The sequence below is a fragment of the Ursus arctos genome, unplaced genomic scaffold (genome assembly GCF_023065955.2).
Source record: "Ursus arctos isolate Adak ecotype North America unplaced genomic scaffold, UrsArc2.0 scaffold_19, whole genome shotgun sequence".
Taxonomy (NCBI): domain Eukaryota; kingdom Metazoa; phylum Chordata; class Mammalia; order Carnivora; family Ursidae; genus Ursus; species Ursus arctos.
Window position 1 is genome coordinate 44,452,285 of NW_026622863.1, and position 17,811 is coordinate 44,470,095.

At 47.7% G+C, this 17,811-nt stretch overlaps 1 protein-coding gene across 2 annotated transcripts in view; it reads left to right on the forward strand.

Annotated features, from left to right (window-relative positions):
• Positions 1 to 17,811, forward strand: part of SAMD4B (sterile alpha motif domain containing 4B) — a 37,749-nt gene that overhangs the window by 7,489 nt on the left and 12,449 nt on the right. Inside the window, exons 2-4 of one of the 2 annotated variants that reach the window (XM_026482336.4) lie at positions 4,301 to 4,356; positions 5,646 to 6,048; positions 15,934 to 16,404. In XM_026482336.4, coding sequence (XP_026338121.1) covers positions 5,853 to 6,048; positions 15,934 to 16,404 — 667 coding nt within the window. In that variant the 5' untranslated portion in view covers positions 4,301 to 4,356; positions 5,646 to 5,852. The remainder of the gene's footprint in view (positions 1 to 4,300; positions 4,357 to 5,645; positions 6,049 to 15,933; positions 16,405 to 17,811) is intronic. The other variant, XM_026482337.4, reaches the window with a different exon arrangement.

Below are 17,811 nucleotides of genomic sequence, written 5' to 3' on the forward strand. Positions count from 1 at the left end.
ATGTTATTTTTAGAATCAAATGAACTCATCCACAGAAAGCTGTTAGCATAGGGTCTAGCATATGACACGATAGGTGGTATAGGAAGATATGCTAAGCATCATGGTAGGTATTTTTATATACATTGTTTCATTTCATTCTTATAACAAGCTTCACTGAGGTAGAAACTGAGTTACTTGCCTAAGGTCAACACAGCAAGTAAGTATCAGCAGGAGAGTCCAGGTTTCAGCCACATCTGACTCCACAGCCTGGCTTCTGAATGAGGAGAGCTGACCTGCAGAGGCATCTCCTATCTGTGGGCCACTTCTTGCTATCTGGAGCCAAGGAAGGGAGCCTAGTGAACAGTTTTCCTAGAACCTCTTAGCCAATTTTGGCTTCATTTCCCACCCTCCAGGGTTGGTAGATGCTTCCAGAGAAGGTTACTTGGTCCCTTAGAGACCAAATATGGCAGCGGTAATATTGGACTGTTTGAAAGGCTTTTGCCATAGGGGTTCCCCTCTAGTGTCTTCCCTCAAATGAGGGAGTAGTTTTTGGTCACACAAAGACAGGACCAGATCAGTGATGAATTCTGTTTTTGTATGGGAGCAGTCAAGGCTCTTCCAACTTTAAGTGATAGAAACACAACTTAAGGGGCGCCTGGGTGGCACAGCGGTTAAGCGTCTGCCTTCGGCTCAGGGCGTGATCCCGGCGTTACGGGATCGAGCCCCACATCAGGCTCTTCCACTATGAGCCTGCTTCTTCCTCTCCCACTCCCCCTGCTTGTGTTCCCTCTCTCGCTGGCTGTCTCTATCTCTGTCAAATAAATAAATAAAATCTTAAAAAAAAAAAAAAAAAAAGAAACACAACTTAAACTGTCCTTATCCCAAAAGGAATGTATTGGTTATATAACTGAAAAGTCTGGTGTAAGGCGGCTTCAGGCTACCTGGATTTGATCCAGGTCTTCAAATGTGAACAGGTCTCCCTCTTTGTCCCCTTATCTCTTGATTCTGCTTTCATCTGTGTTAGCTTCATTTTGAGATAGGCTCTCAGTGTGAGGTAGCAGAAGTGGCAGCCAGTAACATCAGGAGATGTTGTATAATCTGAGCAACTCTAATGGAGAACTTATTTTCCCCAGTAGTTTCAGGAGGAATGCAGTGAGGACTTTCCTTGGCTAGTAGATTTTCTATGTCTACTCCTGGAGCCAAGGCAGACAGTTAATTCTCCAAAGGTACCAGAAGATGGGAATAGATGTTTGGCAGGCAGATTCACCAGAATCCATCACAGTGAAGTGCCTTGTAATAGTCAGTGCTGATGCCTCTTTCCTGGCCCATCATACCAACCCAGCCCTTCCCTTCTCATTGCTGCCAAGCACCCAGGACAGGAGGTAGCTGGGGACCTCTGGCCCTTCGGTGTAAGGCCATACAGTCCTCCTCTCCAGTCACTCTGTCCAGACCAGCATCCTTCTTCTGCACTAAAGTGACTATTTCTCTAGGGCCCCCAGTGTTTACTGAGGATTGTCAGAGCCGTTGTTGGGCATTAGATTCTCTCTGCCAATCATGTTCCCGAGTAGCTGGGTGGCTTGAAGGTATAAACCAGAGAGGCCTGAGGGAAGGATAGTTAGCGGACTTCTGGTCTTTTCCCAGTTTGTGTCCATCTATTCCAAGGACTGCAGGCCACAGGCTTTGTTTGTTCCTTATAGTGGCTCATTGTTGCTGTTCTAATGTGAATTTGTTTCCAATATTTAAAAATAGGGGAATTTTATTTAAAAATCCCAATTTCTGGTTCCTCTTTAAAAAACAAAAACAAAAAACCTCAAATCTAACAATACCGGACCCACATTCCCCTATGGCAGCAGTTGGTTAGAGCTAAAATAAGTGACTTCTCCCTTTAGACAGGGTATGTGCTTTCTAGCTCACCATAGTCCTCACCAGCCTGCTTCATTCAAAACCTGGCCTTATTATTAAGTGTCATGTTTGAGACACTGTACCCTGCTCTGTCCCACAGCTTTGCTTATTTGGGGGAAGAAGCTGGTCAGCAGCTTATTTGGGGGGCACAGTGCTGTTGCTTAGGAAAAGTAACAACCCAGTAAAAGTTTATGGGAAAGAGAGTGCACAACTTTGGTCTGTTTGTGGATTTGGTCATCTTTTTGCCGTAAATGCTGTTGGCATATCAAACCTCTCGTCACAAATGTTCCCTCTGAAATAGTAACATGTCCTTCTATCTTATGAGTTGCCACCCAGTGAAGGAATCCCTCCCACTCCCAAGGGATGTTCATCTAGCCTCCACTTGACCACTTCCAGCAGCCAGGGAGCTTATTACCTCCTCACATGGCAGCCAGTTTCTTTCTTGGACAGATATATTATTTTAAAATTCTTCCTTATGTTGAGGCAGCTGCTGTCTCCTTGGGGCTGAAAGCCACAAAATGCTGGAGCTGGAAAGGGAAACTGATTTTTTCAGGCATGTGAACTACCACTCATCCATCCTGCATGCAGAGCAACCATTGATAATCCATCACAGTGTTCTTTCTCACTGAGCCAGAAAGTAGAATGCAACCTTAAAACTTCTTCAAATAAAATTCTTTAAAAATTACAAAAGTAGTATGTGTTTACTTACAGCTAGTGAAATGCACAAAGTTACATGAAAAGAGTTAATAATTCCTTCTTCTCTCCAAGATAACCAATGTGAACAGCCCAGGGTGTGTCCTTATACACATTTCTTTATACACATGCCTATGTAGATGTTATAAGATATATAAGGGTTTTTGTATGGCTTTTTATTTTCTTTTTATAAAAATGACATCGTATTGTATGTATTACTGTGGAGCTCATGATCATCCCTGCAGGTTGGTGGTTAAAGATCAAACACTATATATAGTTCTGGGGTTTTTTTGTATTCTGCTATCAGGATCAAGCATCTTTTTAATAGCTACACAATATCGCATCATGTGAGGTGTGTCCCCAGTTTATTAATCATTGCCCTTCGATGGGTATTCGTATTGCTTCGTTTCTTCAGAATCCTTCTCACCACAGTGCTCCACGCAGCCACTACCAGTCGTTTGGAGTTAGCCTGTGAGGTAAAACCCATTTGTCGTGTCTGATCCAGTCTGGCTCCTTATCTTACACATTGCAGAGAAGGCGAGCAGACTAGCTTAAAGATCAGAGTGAGTCAGTGTCTGGGGCAAGACTAGAACTGAATTTTCTTGACTCTCAACATTTTCGGTGTCACCTCTCACTTCCAGCCATTTTCCCTGGTTCTCCTCTGGAGTAAAAGAACAAATCTAATTGCTCTTCTGTGTGCTATCCCTTCAGATATCCGAAGTCAGTTATGTCATTCCTTCTGAGTCTTCTCTTCCCCTGGGGGAATTTCCTCAGTGCCTTCAAATTTTTCTCTTAGAATGAGGTTTCTAAATCTGTTTGCCATTCTGTGGACCATTCCTTCTATCGTCTTCTCGCCCCGAGGCTGTAGAAATCTCAAGTGTGGTTTCCATGCTTACCTTCTTATTCATTCTTTCAACAAATACATATTGAGCACCATCTATGTGCCAGTCACTGTTCTGGGCACTGGGTAACTATGTGGTGGAAAGAGAAACAACAAAAATAAGATGATACCTGAGGATGTCAAATTATATAGAAGAAATAGGGTTAGTGTGACAGACTCCTTAGTATGGTCAGGGAAGCTCTCTCTGAGGAAGTGACATTGAGCTGAGACCTGAGTGACAAGAAGGGGCCAGCCATAAGTAAGTCTGGGAGAAGATAATTCCAGTGAATAAGAAAACTTGGTACAAGATGAGGTTGGAGAGGTCACAGGAGTCTTGCAGGGCCCTGTAGGCCAAGATATGTTCAGGTTTAGTTTAGGTTTCCTGTAAGTGCAGTGGGAAGTCATTGGAGGATTTAAGCCAGGAGGCAACATTTGATTTCCTTTTTAAAAAGATTTCCGGGGACGCTTGGCTGGCTCAGTCAGAAGAGTGTATAGGGGCGCCTGGGTAGCGCAGTCGTTAAGCGTCTGCCTTCGGCTCAGGGCGTGATCCCGGCGTTATGGGATCGAGCCCCACATCGGGCTCCTCCGCTGGGAGCCTGCTTCTTCCTCTCCCACTCCCCCTGCTGTGTTCCCTCTCTCACTGGCTGTCTCTCTGTCACATAAATAAATAAAATCTTTAAAAAAAAAAAAAGAAGAAGAAGAGTGTATATATCTCGATCTCAAGGTCATGAGTTCAAGCCCCACATTGAATGTAGAGATTAATTAAAAAAAAAAAAGATATCTAGGAGGTCTGTTTAACGTGGAACAAGGGTTTATTTTCACCTACACTTTTCCTTATATCCAAAGGGATTGACATCTGGGCCAGTTTGCTCTCTTCAGGTGTCCCACAGAGGATCTGCCAGGTGAGTCACAGCCATCCTCAGATGTACCTTATAGCCCTCTTCAGCAGGAGCATGGAAGTTCAGGGAGATGGTAGTAGCTCCCTAAGACCTGAGCCCAACAGGTTCAGTGGGTCTTTGTGTGTAGTTCTCAATCCTTTGGCAGCCAGAAGGAGATGGAGCCAAATGTGGTTTGGGGATAGAGCCAAGGCTCTGGTTGCGAGAGAGACAGGGAAATGTGAGTGAAGACCTGGAGCTTGAGACACTTAGAAAAAGGCTTCAGAGTAGTGTTCAGAAATCAGTCAACTGAAGAATAGGCCTGTTGTCTGCCCAGTTAACACAGCTCCTGTGTAGTTCCTGTCTAAGAGAGGAATTTGGACACTTTCTTGCTTGGGAGTTTTTTTTTACTTTGGATATGACCCTTCTCAGGTTGGCATCCTTTGTGTTCTTAGGAGTTGGATGACAGTCTGGCATTTTCGGGACCCAAGGGGACTTCCCAACCCAGGGGGCTTGGGTCAGGAGTAGCCTTCAGGGGAATAAAGAAGAGGTCTGGGGGAGACTCACCAGAGCGGAGATGAGTGGGATCTTAGAGATCGGAACTGCACCTTTTCCAGAGGGGCAGAGCTGGGTTGAAGGAGGTGAGATCCCTCAGCCTGTTGGAAATCTTTGAAAAAGCCTTTGTCCATGCCCCTACCTGTGGGCACTGAGGCAGTTACTGATCAGTTAGCTGTCTGCATACTCAAGATCTCCACTGGGATCACCACCCCATTATCCACTCACATCTTAGCTTTGTGAGTCTTAGATTAAAATAATATAAACACCATGGAGTCCTCTTAGCAGGTGAGCAGTCACTCTTTCCCACTCTCAGAAGAGGTGGCCAGAGACCAGCAAGGTCAAGGCATGTGCTGGGAGTCATGGAATGAGGGATTACTAGGAAGGGCAGTGCAAACTGGAAACAACCCATAACAGGAAAATTCAGATCTTTCCCTATAGTGTGCAGCCTCTCTATTTCCCATTTCTGGAAAATCCTACCAACTTACTCTGCTTCCTTTGGTCCTATGACAGCCAGGCCTGCTGGGCAACATCATCTCCTTAGTCTCTCTGAAATCAATCAAGCCTTTTCTCTGAATTTGGAGTTTGGAGGGAAAATTGGTTTAGTATCTGGTAATTGGCTTCATCTTTCTGCGCCGGGACTCAGCAGAGCAGATACCCTGAGAGAGGAAGGCATGAAGCCTCCTTACCCTCTCAACCCCCACTAACCACGCCAGTTCCAGCCCTTTCATTCTGTCTGACCCCCTTGCTTCCTTTTCTAGGAGCCTGGAGAGGTGTGGCTGGACCAAGACCTCCCCCGATGTGAGCAGGTTTCCTCCTCCCCCCACTGCCCGTTGCCACCACGCCAGGGAACGTCCTCAAGCCCTGGCCCTCAGGGGAGAAGTAACAGGAGCCCCGAGCCGAGACCATGTGACGGCGCTGGCCCTTGCCACCGCCGTCCCCCCCACCCTGGCCCTAGGCCCGGCACCATGATGTTCCGAGACCAGGTGGGCATCCTCGCTGGCTGGTTCAAGGGCTGGAATGAGTGTGAGCAGACGGTGGCCCTGCTGTCACTTCTGAAGCGGGTCACTCGCACCCAGGCCCGCTTCCTGCAGCTCTGTCTGGAGCACTCACTGGCGGACTGCAATGATATCCACCTGCTGGAGTCGGAGGCCAACAGTGCTGGTGAGTCTCCACCCCTAGAGACAAGCACAGTGAAAGGGAGACCTGGAACAAGAGCAGGTGTCAGGGCTGATGGGCCCCACCCCCACAATGATGCTGAGAAATGTGGGTTCTGAGCTTGTTGGTGGGTGGGGAGTCCCTGACCTCCCAAGTTATCATCATAGATCTCCTGGGGCTTTGTTGCCAGATGTCCTCAGATGTGGAATGAGGGATTACTAGGAAGGGCAGTGCAAACTGGAAACAACCCATAACAGGAAAAGTTACATAGGGTGGCCTGTCTAGGCGACAGAGGAAGAGACTAAAGTCATTACCTGTGAAAGGGGGTTGGAAGCTGAGCAAATAATTCATTTCTCAAGCTCCGGGACACCAGAGCTAAGAAGGAATTTTAGAATTCTTCTAAAATTTACGAGTCATCTGAAACGATTCTTTACTCCCAAAGGTAAGTTGGACTTAAGGCATAAACAGCTTTAAGAGAGTTTTGAGTTTAGATATAGTCCTATCTGTTCCCGAAGCACTCAGTAGAGAGGTACTCTGTGTCCCATGAGATTGGCATTGGGATGGCTGAGCCAGGCTTCTCTAGAACTTTCTGTCCCAAGAGTCCTGGTTGTAGACAAGAGTCAGGACAGAGAACCCTCTCGGGACACTGCTGAAGCTATTCTGGCCTCTAGGCCTCCACAGGGCTAGGGAGCTGTTGACCTCAGCGACGGGTGAGAGAGAGATGGCGGTTAGAGAAGAGGGCAAGTCGTGCTAGGGGCTCTGAGTCGGCGCATCCAAACCCTTCCCACCTTCTTCCCCATGATAATAGTTCACGTTGAGCCCTTACAACAAACCAAGTACTGGCTTTACTTGTATACTAACTTCAAAAGCAGTCTTCTTTGGTGGCTCTAGAGTCAGACTGTCTGGGTTTATTTTATTTTATTTTTAAGATTTTATTTATTTGTCAGAGAGCGAGAGCACAAGCAGGGGGAGCTACAGGCAGAAGGAGAAGCAGGCTGCCCACTGAGCAAGGAGCCTGATGCAGGACTTGATCCCAGGACCCTGGGATCATGACCTGAGCCAAAGGCAGATGCTTAGCTGCCTGAGCCACCCAGGCGTCCCCAGACTGTCTGGGTTTAAATCCCAGTTTGTCATTTGCTATATAACGAAGTAACTTAATCTTTCTGTGCCTTGGTTTCTTCTTCTTTAAAATCAAGACAGTAACTATGCTTACCTTCTGGGGTTGTTGTGAGCTCTGAGAACAATACCTGGCATGTAGTAAACACTCAAATGTACATTGTTTTTATTGTCAGTAACTCATTTAGTCCTCAACAATCCCATGAAATAGGTACTGTTACTATCTCCATTTTATTGGTGAGGAAATCCACATGGGCTGCTAAGATTTGGGACTGGGGAGCCACAGAGTTGCCTGGCTTCCCTCATCTCCCCAAGCCCATCCGCCTTTGTCACAGTCACCTTTATTTTTCTGAATTTTTATGTACAAGTCACAGAAGCACCACGGTTATGGGGTGAGGTGGCTTCTCAGGCCAGGAGTCACACTGGCTTAGATCCCTCACTGGAGGACAGTAAGAGCAAGAACCTAGCAAGGCTGCAGCCGGCTCAGAGCTCAGCAGCTTCACACCCCACCCTCCCTACCCACCATGGAAGTCTCCTCTTTAGCATCGGGGGCAGGAGCTCTTGGTTACGATATGATATGGCTCTGCACCCAGAGTCGGGCTCCTTTGGGGCAGGCCGTTGTCTTACGCAGCTTTGGCACACATCCCTCCCACCCCGTCCTGAGCGGGCAGTTGCAGGAGCACTGGGTGCCAATCTTGGCTGTTTATCAGAACCATCAGTGGTATTTATTCTATTTTTCTTAGAGCATGTTTAATGTTTGTGTTTGTTTTCAAAACTTGTAAAATCAAACCGTATGAAGGTAAAAAGTGAGGTCTCCTCCCTTCCATACTTCCACGTTCCCAGTTGGTATATGTTTTGTGAGATATTCTGTGCATGTGTGAGTACACACATTCTCTCCCTTCAGCTTCTTCATTGTTTGATCATTTTAATACATAGAGCAGAATACTGTGCATATTAACTGATTTTATTTAACGGTATAACTTGAAGATTTCATATTCAGGAGATAAATATATATCCTTCATTGTTAATGGCTACATAATAGCAAGAATAGGTAGAACAGGTAACATTTGTGGAGCCCTACCTGGGTATCAAGCAATACTTTATTACTCATTTAAGCCTCTCAATAGCTCTGTAGGTCTTACTGTTCCTTCATTTTATAGATGAGGAGGCTAAGGTCTGGAGAGGTTTAGGGACTTGCCCTGGGTCATACAACTGACTGGTCAGAGGTGGAACTGGAATTTGACTTCAGAGCTCTTGCTCTTGACCGGTAGTCTCTACCATATGGTATATTTGGTCTTGCTCTTACAAACAGTGTAGCAATGAGTAACCTTTAAGCATCTCAAGGATAAATTCCTAGAATTCTGTGGAACTGCTAATTCGAAGTGATGTGCATTTAAAATAGTCCCTAGGGGCACCCGGGTGGCTCAGTTGGTTAAGCCTCTGACTCTTCCGACTCTTGATTTCAACTCAGGTCATGATCTCAGGGTCATGGGATCTAGCTCCACCTCAGGCTCCATGCTCAGTGCGGAGTCTGCTTGTCCCCTCTGCTTCACCCCCCTACCCCCCCCCCCGCTTGTGTGCTCACTCACATGTGCTCGCTTGCTCTCAAATAAATAAATCTTAAAAAAAATTTAAATATATAAATAAATAAAATATTCCCTTTTACCAGGTTGCCTTGAAAGACATGGTACACTTTATACCAAGAACCAAGGCCCATCCCAGATGGTTTGCATTGGGATTTGGGGGGTAATGCCTAGCCAGGGTTGAGAATTGATGAGGAATGAATTTACTGGTGAATGAAAATATAAATCAAGGTCTTCAGCCACAGTCCTATGTCAGATGGTGAGAATATAACAAGCTGGTACTTGGATGGAGAGGTAGGGAAAACTTAGAATGAGAGAAGAGAAGGAGGGCTATGGTGTGTATTAGAGTTGGTAGGAATCCTGCCAGGATTAGAGCAGAGCATGACTGGAGAGAAGTGATCACAGAGGTAAGTTCTATAGAACCTTGAGTGCCTCTTTCTTAATAGACATGGGGGCTCCAAGACTAAGGAGGCCTGTGTCTCCTGTCTTTGTCCCACCCTCAATTAGAACAGCCCCCTTGCCTTATTTGTGAAGGAAGGAACTACTTCCTGGGCCTAGAGGCCTGCCTTATGGGAGGAACTATGCGCCCTCTGCCTTTTTCTCTTCCCGTGTTCATTATGGCCTTCCCATTCCCTTGTGTTTCCCAAACTTGCATCATCATCCACCTCACCTGGTGGGGGGTAATGACTGTTAAAATCCAGCCCCTCCCCCCAAGCCAGGCCCACCAAATCAGAATCCTGAGGGGATCGGCCAGGGAGCACATACCCAGCTTCTGCTGACCAGGCAGTTTGAGAGATGATGCCCTGCTGGGTGAATCATTTGTCATGGGACTTGAGAATAGGAATCGGGACATCCAGGAGTTCTAGATCCATCTCTGCCACTAACACCTCTCGTGTGTTGGCCTAGCTCCACCCCTCTTGAGCCTGAGGATCTGTATCTGAACACAGAGGGTTGTTGTAGATAAAGTGCCTCTTGGGCTCTGAAATAACGCACCAAAGAAGGTAGAGCCACAGCCAACCATATTACTTCCTTTGTTTGGGAGCCCAGCATGTTTTTCTAAAAGAATAGTTCTTAATATTTTAGGAGATAGACTGTTCAGCGAATCTGTTCCCTGCCCCCACCCACCACCACCAAGATGCACACTTACCCCACAGATCAAATCATGAATTTAGTTGGTGCACCAGTCCCCAGGGAAGAGCTGCCTCTTACAGGGTCTGAAACTCTTCAGCTTTTTAGATCCCTTCAGACCAGGGTGGCTGAACAGTGGGGTAGATCCTCTGCCATTTTTTGGGTTTGTACTCTGTGTCTCAGCCACCCAACCCTGCTCCTCCTTTAAGTTCTCCCAAGGAGACCTGGGTTTACGTTTGGGTTTGGGTCAGAGCTACCCACCTGCCCGTCTCCTCAAAACGGGCAGGGAATGCAGAGGGCTTAATCTAGGCAAGTGCGTCCCAACCCTGGCCTCATATCAGAATCACTCAAGGACTTTATAAAAATAATCCGAGGGGGCTCCTGGGTGGCTCAGTCGTTAAGTGTCCGCCTTCGGCTCAGGTGGATCGAGCCCCGCATCGGGCTCCCTGCTCATCGGGGAGCTTGCTTCTCCCTCTCCCTCTTCCTGCTATTCTTCCTGCTGTGCTCTATCTCTCTCTGTCAAATAAATAAAATCTTAAAAAAGTAATAATAATAATTTGAGGCTGGGTCCTATGCCCAGCAAGTCTGATATTTTTTAAGCTCTCTAGTTGGCTCTTGTATGCATCCAGTGGAGAACCACTTGTCTTGATACTGGCGATGATTCTGGGTGGGCCCAGGAAGGTGGTGAGGGTATGCAGCCTACTGGGAGTGGGGAGTTAGGGCTGTGGAAGGGGGATCTGGTCTGGGTTTTTCCTTCCTCTCAAGCAGCTGGGAGGGTTTAGGGAAGTCCCCCAGCCCAGGCAGCCAGTGTTCGTTTCATGGAAGCAGAATCTGAAACAATACCCAGGAAGAGAAAAGCAGTAGTACCCTAAGGGTCTCTGGAACAGGGAAGGACAGGTCCCAGCTTTCCTCTTGCTGTCATCCCTGTTCCTTTTCCCAGTGCTGTTTTCCCTGCCTGTTTGGAGCCATAACAGTAATCCTGGCCCTCTCTTTCCCCCTGATGCTGACTTGGACCAAAAGGGTAGATCCAGGGAAGCTGAAATCCCCTTCCCTCCCTGGTCCTTCAGCTTCCTGGGCCACATTTCCTGCATTTCTTTCCTCCTCCTGTCTTCTGAGTCAGAGTCCCTGTATCCAGCAGATTTAAACTCCTCCCTCTCTGGCTCACTGAATCTGGGTGGGGAAACTGAGGTCAGGAGGGGGCCGAGGCTGAATGAGTCACCAGAGCTCAGCTCTCATGCCTCCACCCTCCCCTTTCAGGCTCTACTGACACAGTTCATCAAACAAAAATGTGAGCCCCCTGGCCCTCCCCCATGTTTGTGCGAGCTGGGGTGAGGTAGAGAAGGGCGTGCTTGCAGCCAAACCCCAGCCCCTGTGACGAGTGCCTGAGGCTGCCACGATTGTTGCAACAGCCCAGCACATAAAAATGGATTTGCTCTTATGGTAGTCTCCAAGATATATTTGGCTCCTATGATTTGCCAGGACCCAGGGTCATGACCTACTTAGCTCTGGTCACCTGGCCAAGGAGGGTACTCATGCACAGTCTCTCTGGTCCTCTCCATGCCTGCAGAATCCAGGTTTGCAGCTTGGTGAGAAGCAGCCATTGGCATCATGGCATTCCCCAGCCCCCTCCCCCATCCTCCCACCTCCAGAATTTCATCATTGCTTATTGTGTCTCTAGCTCAAAGGAACCAGCAACATGTCTGTTTTTGGTAAATAACTGCATGAAATTCCCCACCCTTGTCGGGAATCTTAAGGGAGCATCCCAAATGTGCCCTCCTATGTTAATTGCTCCCCACAGCCCCAAAACAGCGTGGGCTCTAAATCTTCAACCAGGAGCAATGACAATAATAGTTAAAATGCATGGAGTACTTAACACATGTCAGGTGTTTCACACAATTTTCTCATTGAATCTGTGATGTAGGGTTTTTACTACCCCTGCTGTACAGAAGAGGAGACCAGGCTCAGAGAAGTTAAAGGACTGGCCCACAATTATGTTGACCTAGGTCTTAGAAGCAGAGGTAGATTTTTAATCCAGGCAAGTCTGCCTGTTGAACCTGTGTTCTTACCCAGTATACTCTGCTAGGACATGAGACAGGGTCACCTGAGGTCAGGGTATCCTCGAGAGGGCACATGATACACACAGAGACACCACTGCCTTCCAGGAGACCATCTGGGTTCAATTGTGCAGGTATTCATTAGGCCCCTGCTATGCCTCAACTCTGGGCCAGACTTTTCTGATCTGAGCAGGAAACGAAGTTTCATCCCCACCCGTCATCTGCAGCCCCAGCTGGGCTCACCCCAAGGGGCCTGAGACTGCGCAAATTCCTTGGACCAGTTCCAGTGCTCACTGATGCTTCCCAGTCATGGGAGGCCCGCCCTCCCCACCGCACTGCTGCACAGACACATGAACACACATTTCCCCAGGGTCAGCCTCCAGTCGTCCAAAGCCACTCTCTCCTTTCTCCATAGTAGAACAAGGTCCTTCATTGAGCCCAACCCTTGGGGCTGTTTTGTCATGTCCCCTGGCAGTACCAGAAGAGAGGCTGTGTCCCGTAGCCCTGGGGTCCTGGCAGTATTCTGGGGTGGGGGAGGGACTAGACAAGGCTTCTCTCTGTCCCAGATGCCTCTGGCTACCCTGTAAGGCCTAAACAACAGCAATTGAGAACATCAGGATAAGGCTGGAAGGGTTAGGCTGACTGCTGGAGAAAGGAGGAAAAACACCAATCACTGAGTCACATACTAAGTGCTTACTGTGGGCAGACTCTGTCAGGTGCTTTACATGCATTGTCGCCCTAAATCCTCTCAGTAGCCCTGTAATCCCCCTTTTCCAGAGGAGGAAGCACATTGCCCAGGCAATTGTATAACACAGCCAGGATGCAAGTCTTTGACTTTCTGTCCTTAATCTTCATCACTGTATTTCTTCTTCCTTCTCATCAAGAGCAAAAAATTCAGGGATTAAGTCAGGAAAATGGAGTACCAGGGTATTCGTTCCGATGTGATCAAGTGCCAGATGGAGGTAGGAGGGTGGGAAAGGTGAAGGCTTCCTGAAATCAGAAAGGCCTGTCCCACCTTGGAAACATCCTTAGGTATGAAGATGACCTAAGAATCAGCCTTGGAGTCATGGGGAGCTGGTTCAAGAGAAGACTGGAGGAGATGAGGTTTCCTAGCCTTGAGTGGCAGGTTCTGCATGAGATCTGGAAAGCTAGGGATGGCGAGCGGGTGGAGAACAAGAGACTTGGCATTGGAGAACTAGTACGGTGTTACAGGTAAAAGTTCCTCCCAGTTCTGGAGGCTGACAGACCTGGGTTCAGATCTTGGCTCTGTCACTTTGGGGAAGTGATTCCACGTCCTGAAATCTTATAGATGAGGATGTTAAAAGAGGGTTGAGGTGAGGTTCTTAGCATAGTGTCTGGCGTATAGTAAATGCTCAATAAATGCTACCCGTGATTACTATTATTGTGTAGTATTAATGTTCTGTTTTGGCCAGTACTATGGGCATAACAGAAATTGATGACTGCATAAATGGATGAACCCCTGGGTACTCAAACAGGGGTTCTCTAGGAAGCTTAGAGCAGAGAGTCCCAGGCCAAGAGAATGTGTAGTTATATGGCCAGGAGTTGGGAGTTGTGTGTGATTCATTTTCTTAGAGCTACAGATTTAAGCAGAATTGGAAATTTATGTGAATTCCTAGACCATAGATTTCCACACAGGTCATTAAGAGAAAGAGAGGCGTGAGGGGGTGTTTCTCACGTTCTTATGTAAGGCTCCCTGTGCAGAGGAGACCAATGGTCCTTGGAATCCTAAGCCTTTAGGAAGTTGGGTTGAGACACTGTCAGATACAGAGGGATCTAGATCGGGGCTCACTTGAAATCCAGATGCTTAGAATTCTGAGGCTCTCCTTATGTAATATATGCCCATTCCCAGCCTCTCCATTTCCAGGACCAGGAGTGGGCATGTGGCTTTAGAATCTCTGGAGGTATTTGAAAAGAAGGAGTCACAGTAAGATATAATAACCGTGATGTTAGATAGGGTGGCTAAGATTTGCTGAGGACTTAACTTTGTGCTCTGCTTTGTGCTGTGGTCTCATTTAATTCATAGTAGCTGTACCAGGTAGGAATGATTCGGACCCCCACTTGACAGAGAAAGTAAAGCTCAGTGAAGTTACCACATTTGCCCAGAGTAACATGGTCAGTAAGTGGGAGAGGAGGGACATAAGCCACATCTCTGCCTGTTCTTTTTCATCACTCACCCCTCAAGGTTCTTAGCTCTGTCAGGTTAGAGCCAGCTCCTTTACCCCTTCCTAGGACCTTACCAATAGCCCAGTAGCTCATCTCTCAGAACACCCGTGTTAGGTATTTGCAAATTGTCACCCTGGCTACAGGTCTGAGCTCAGTTGCCCAAGAGAGAGGACATAGTTGCCTCTAGTCCTTGATGATTATATCTTTTCTCAAGTATTTGTATTCTTTGTCCCTTTCCTTTGCCCTGTCAGCATTTCCTCCCATTCTCTACCCATTGAGCTACCTACAGAAGTGGTAACAAGGTTTTCAAGGAGGACAGTTAGACCTGTAACAGTTCCTTCCCAAGGCCTCCTTTATGTGGCCAGGCTGTGGCCTTATTCCTGGGGAGTGCCCTTCTGGGTCAAGAGGGGAAACCTGGCTCATCTCCACAGACAGACTTAGGCTGTCACACTGTGGGATGGGAAGAAGACGTCACCAAATCACTATGGCATGGAGCAGGCAGGGGTGCTTCCCAGAAGAGGGCAGGTTTAGGCAGTCCAGAATTTGGGTGCCTAGGTGGCTCAGTTGGTTAAGTGTCTGTCTTCGGCTAAAGTCATGATCCCAGGGTCCTGGAATTGAGTCCCACAGCCTGCTTCTCCCTCTCCCTCTGCCTGCCACTCCCCCTGCTTGTGCTCACTCACTCTCTCTCTGCCAAATAAATAAAAAAAGAGGAAGGAAGATTGTTGCAGGCTTCAGCCGTAGATCTCAGTGTGAGTGTAGAAACTTGAATGAATGTGGTATGGCAAGAGCCCCATAGAAGGTGGGGATATCCCGCATCTTTATCTGGAGGACTAGGGGTGGGAAGTGCTCTAAAAATGAAGGTGCTGTTGGCTAGGAGTTGTGGAACTTGAGTCTGTTGGTTGCCATTGTGAGCTCTTTGTCAGGAACATGACATCTTGGTGTGCTTTTAGGAAGAGAAATCCATCTTGGTGAATGGGGCCTATTGGAGGGGGAAATCTGGAGGCAAAGAGACCAGTTAAAAAAAACAGCAAGCAGGGGCCCCTGGGTGGCTCAGACAGCCTCCCACTCAGGTCATGATCCCAGAGTCCTGGGATTGAGCCCCTTGTCAGGCTCCCTGCTCAGCGGGGACTCTGCTTCTCCCTCTCTCCCCCTGCTCCTTCTCTCTCTTGTTCGCTCTTTCAAATAAACAAATCTTTAAAATAATAAACAGCAAGCGTTAGTAAATATATTCTTTCTATATGCGTGGCCACTTTCCATTCTTTATTAGTTCAGTGGATCTTAGAACAACACTGTTAATTGGGTATTGTAATTATCTCCAAAACTTTTCAGGTGAGGAAATCACTGCTCAGTGAGGTTCAAGGTGACTTGCCCAGGGTCTAGCTAGTAAGTTGGAAAGTCCAGAATGTCTGATTCCAGAGCCCAAACTGTTAAACATCATATTCCACTGTCATTCCCTGTCAGGAAGGAGGCTCTTTTGAAAGGGGAAAGGGGGTGTGGGTAGAGGCCGTGAAGATAATAAACAAGGATACAGCAAGAAGGGAGGCCTGGGGACAGCAGGAGGAGCTCAGATTCCAGAGTAGCAAGTTTGGCTGATGGGGAGCCACAGCAGGTGTTGGAGAGTAGGAGTGATGGAACCAGGAAAAATTACTCTGGCAGTAGGGTGAGTGCATTGGGTCTCACTGATAATGAAGGACAAGCTCAGACGTCATGCAGGGGAAAAGGAGAGGAGATTGGAGCTGAGGGAGCAGACTGTAGGTAGCACTCCTGGGTTTATAGGGAGTCCTGCACCCTGGCTCCCCTGACATTCCCTTTTCTCCCCTTTGCAGCCATCGTCAGCCAGTGGCAGCAGGAGTCCAAAGAGAAGGTGGTATCTCTCCTGCTGTCTCACCTGCCCCTTCTTCAGCCAGGCAACACGGAGGCCAAGTCGGAGTACATGAGGCTGCTGCAGAAAGTGCTGGCCTACTCGATAGAGAGCAATGCCTTCATCGAGGAGAGCCGCCAGCTGCTCTCTTACGCCCTCATCCACCCAGCCACCACACTGGAGGACCGCAATGCGCTGGCCCTCTGGCTGAGCCACCTGGAAGAGCGGCTGGCTAGCGGCTTCCGCACCCGTCCTGAGCCCACCTACCACTCACGCCAAGGCTCAGATGAGTGGGGGGGCCCTGCAGAGCTGGGCCCTGGGGAGGCAGGGCCAGGCTGGCAGGACAAGCCACCCCGGGAAAATGGACACGTGCCCTTCCACCCATCCAGCTCAGTGCCGCCAGCCATCAACAGTATTGGGAGCAACGCAAATGCAGGTGAGGGAGTGGGGGTCCCAGGAGGCCAAGCCTACTTGAAAAAGGCCAAACTGGGCTCTCTCTTCACTCGCTCTTTGGCCTTGGGCAAATCACATTATCTCTCTGGACCTCAGCTTTAGGAGGCAGTGCAGAGGTTGTGAACTGCATTCTGAGAGCTGTTAGCTGAACTACGGACATGGTTTGTTGAGCCCAAACTCAGTGAATCTTTGGTTTTGTCTTGCTATGTTTTAAAATAAATTCGGGAACATAAAAAATTGGGAATTTTCCCCTAAAAATCCAGATTTCAGTTTCTCTTCAAAAGTTTTAAAAAAATCTGACAACTCAAGTCCTGTAATCCTCTAGCAACAATAAGATGGGGCTGAATATTCTGTGTTCCCCCCCTGCACATGTGCCACAGTTGGCCTGTGCCCCCACCACCTTCCTTTGGGCATGTCTGATACCTGCCAGGCCTCTGAAAGCATTGAGTTACTGGCCGTAATCTAAGGTCCCTTCCAGCTTAGATATTGTAGATTTGTGTGTATGGCTTCAGCTAACAGCATTGTTTCTGAGAAATCTGTGTTTGTAAGCTTGTTTATGTAAGATGTAATTCACACTGTAAGATACTAGTAATAGTAGGTAATGTTGTTGAGTGTTGACTGTGCTTTAAGCGCTTTTCTGACATGATCTCATTTAATCCTTTATCCTGAGCCCCATTCTAGAGCCCCATTCTAGAGATGACAATGAGACTCAAAGAAGTGAAGTCATGTATTCAAGGTTTTACACAGAACAAGTAGTAGAACAGTCCAAAGTTCAGACCTAGGCAGTCTGACACCAGAATCTGCCTCTGGTGATTATGCTGTTGTCCAGCTAAGTGGTCTGGAAAGGGCTGTGTTGGTAAGCTCCCCAAGAGGCTGGGGTGAGCAGGAGGAGCTGGTATTCTAGTGAGTTTTTGAAATGTTAGTTGAAATGAACAGGGTAAGGGGAAATGGCATTTCCAAGACTTGGTGAGTTACTATTACCTGACTCCGGGTGTGAGAGGTTTCCAAGATTTAACCTCAGCATGGCTGGTCCTCTTTGGCTGGCTGGTAGTGGTTGAAGCAAGCCAAGAGAGAGTGGCAGTGAAATGTTATCCATGCCAGCAGATGGGGCGAACCTGGGTCCCCTGGTGGCACCTGGTACACATCCTTGATGCCCTGAGCTTGCTCTTCTCCCAGTTTCATATGGATGTCCTGGCCACCTGCCTCCCTTCCAGGTGCTGGTAAGAATCAGGGAAAATAGAGGGATAGGAGAGCATTTCTGGCACCTCTAGCAACCCCCAAAGTGTGTTAGACCTTGTTTTATAGTCTCAGAGCATCACAATTTCTGGGTCCAAATTGGGAAAATACATTAATAAAGATAATTCTAGCTAAGATTATTGAGCATTCAGTC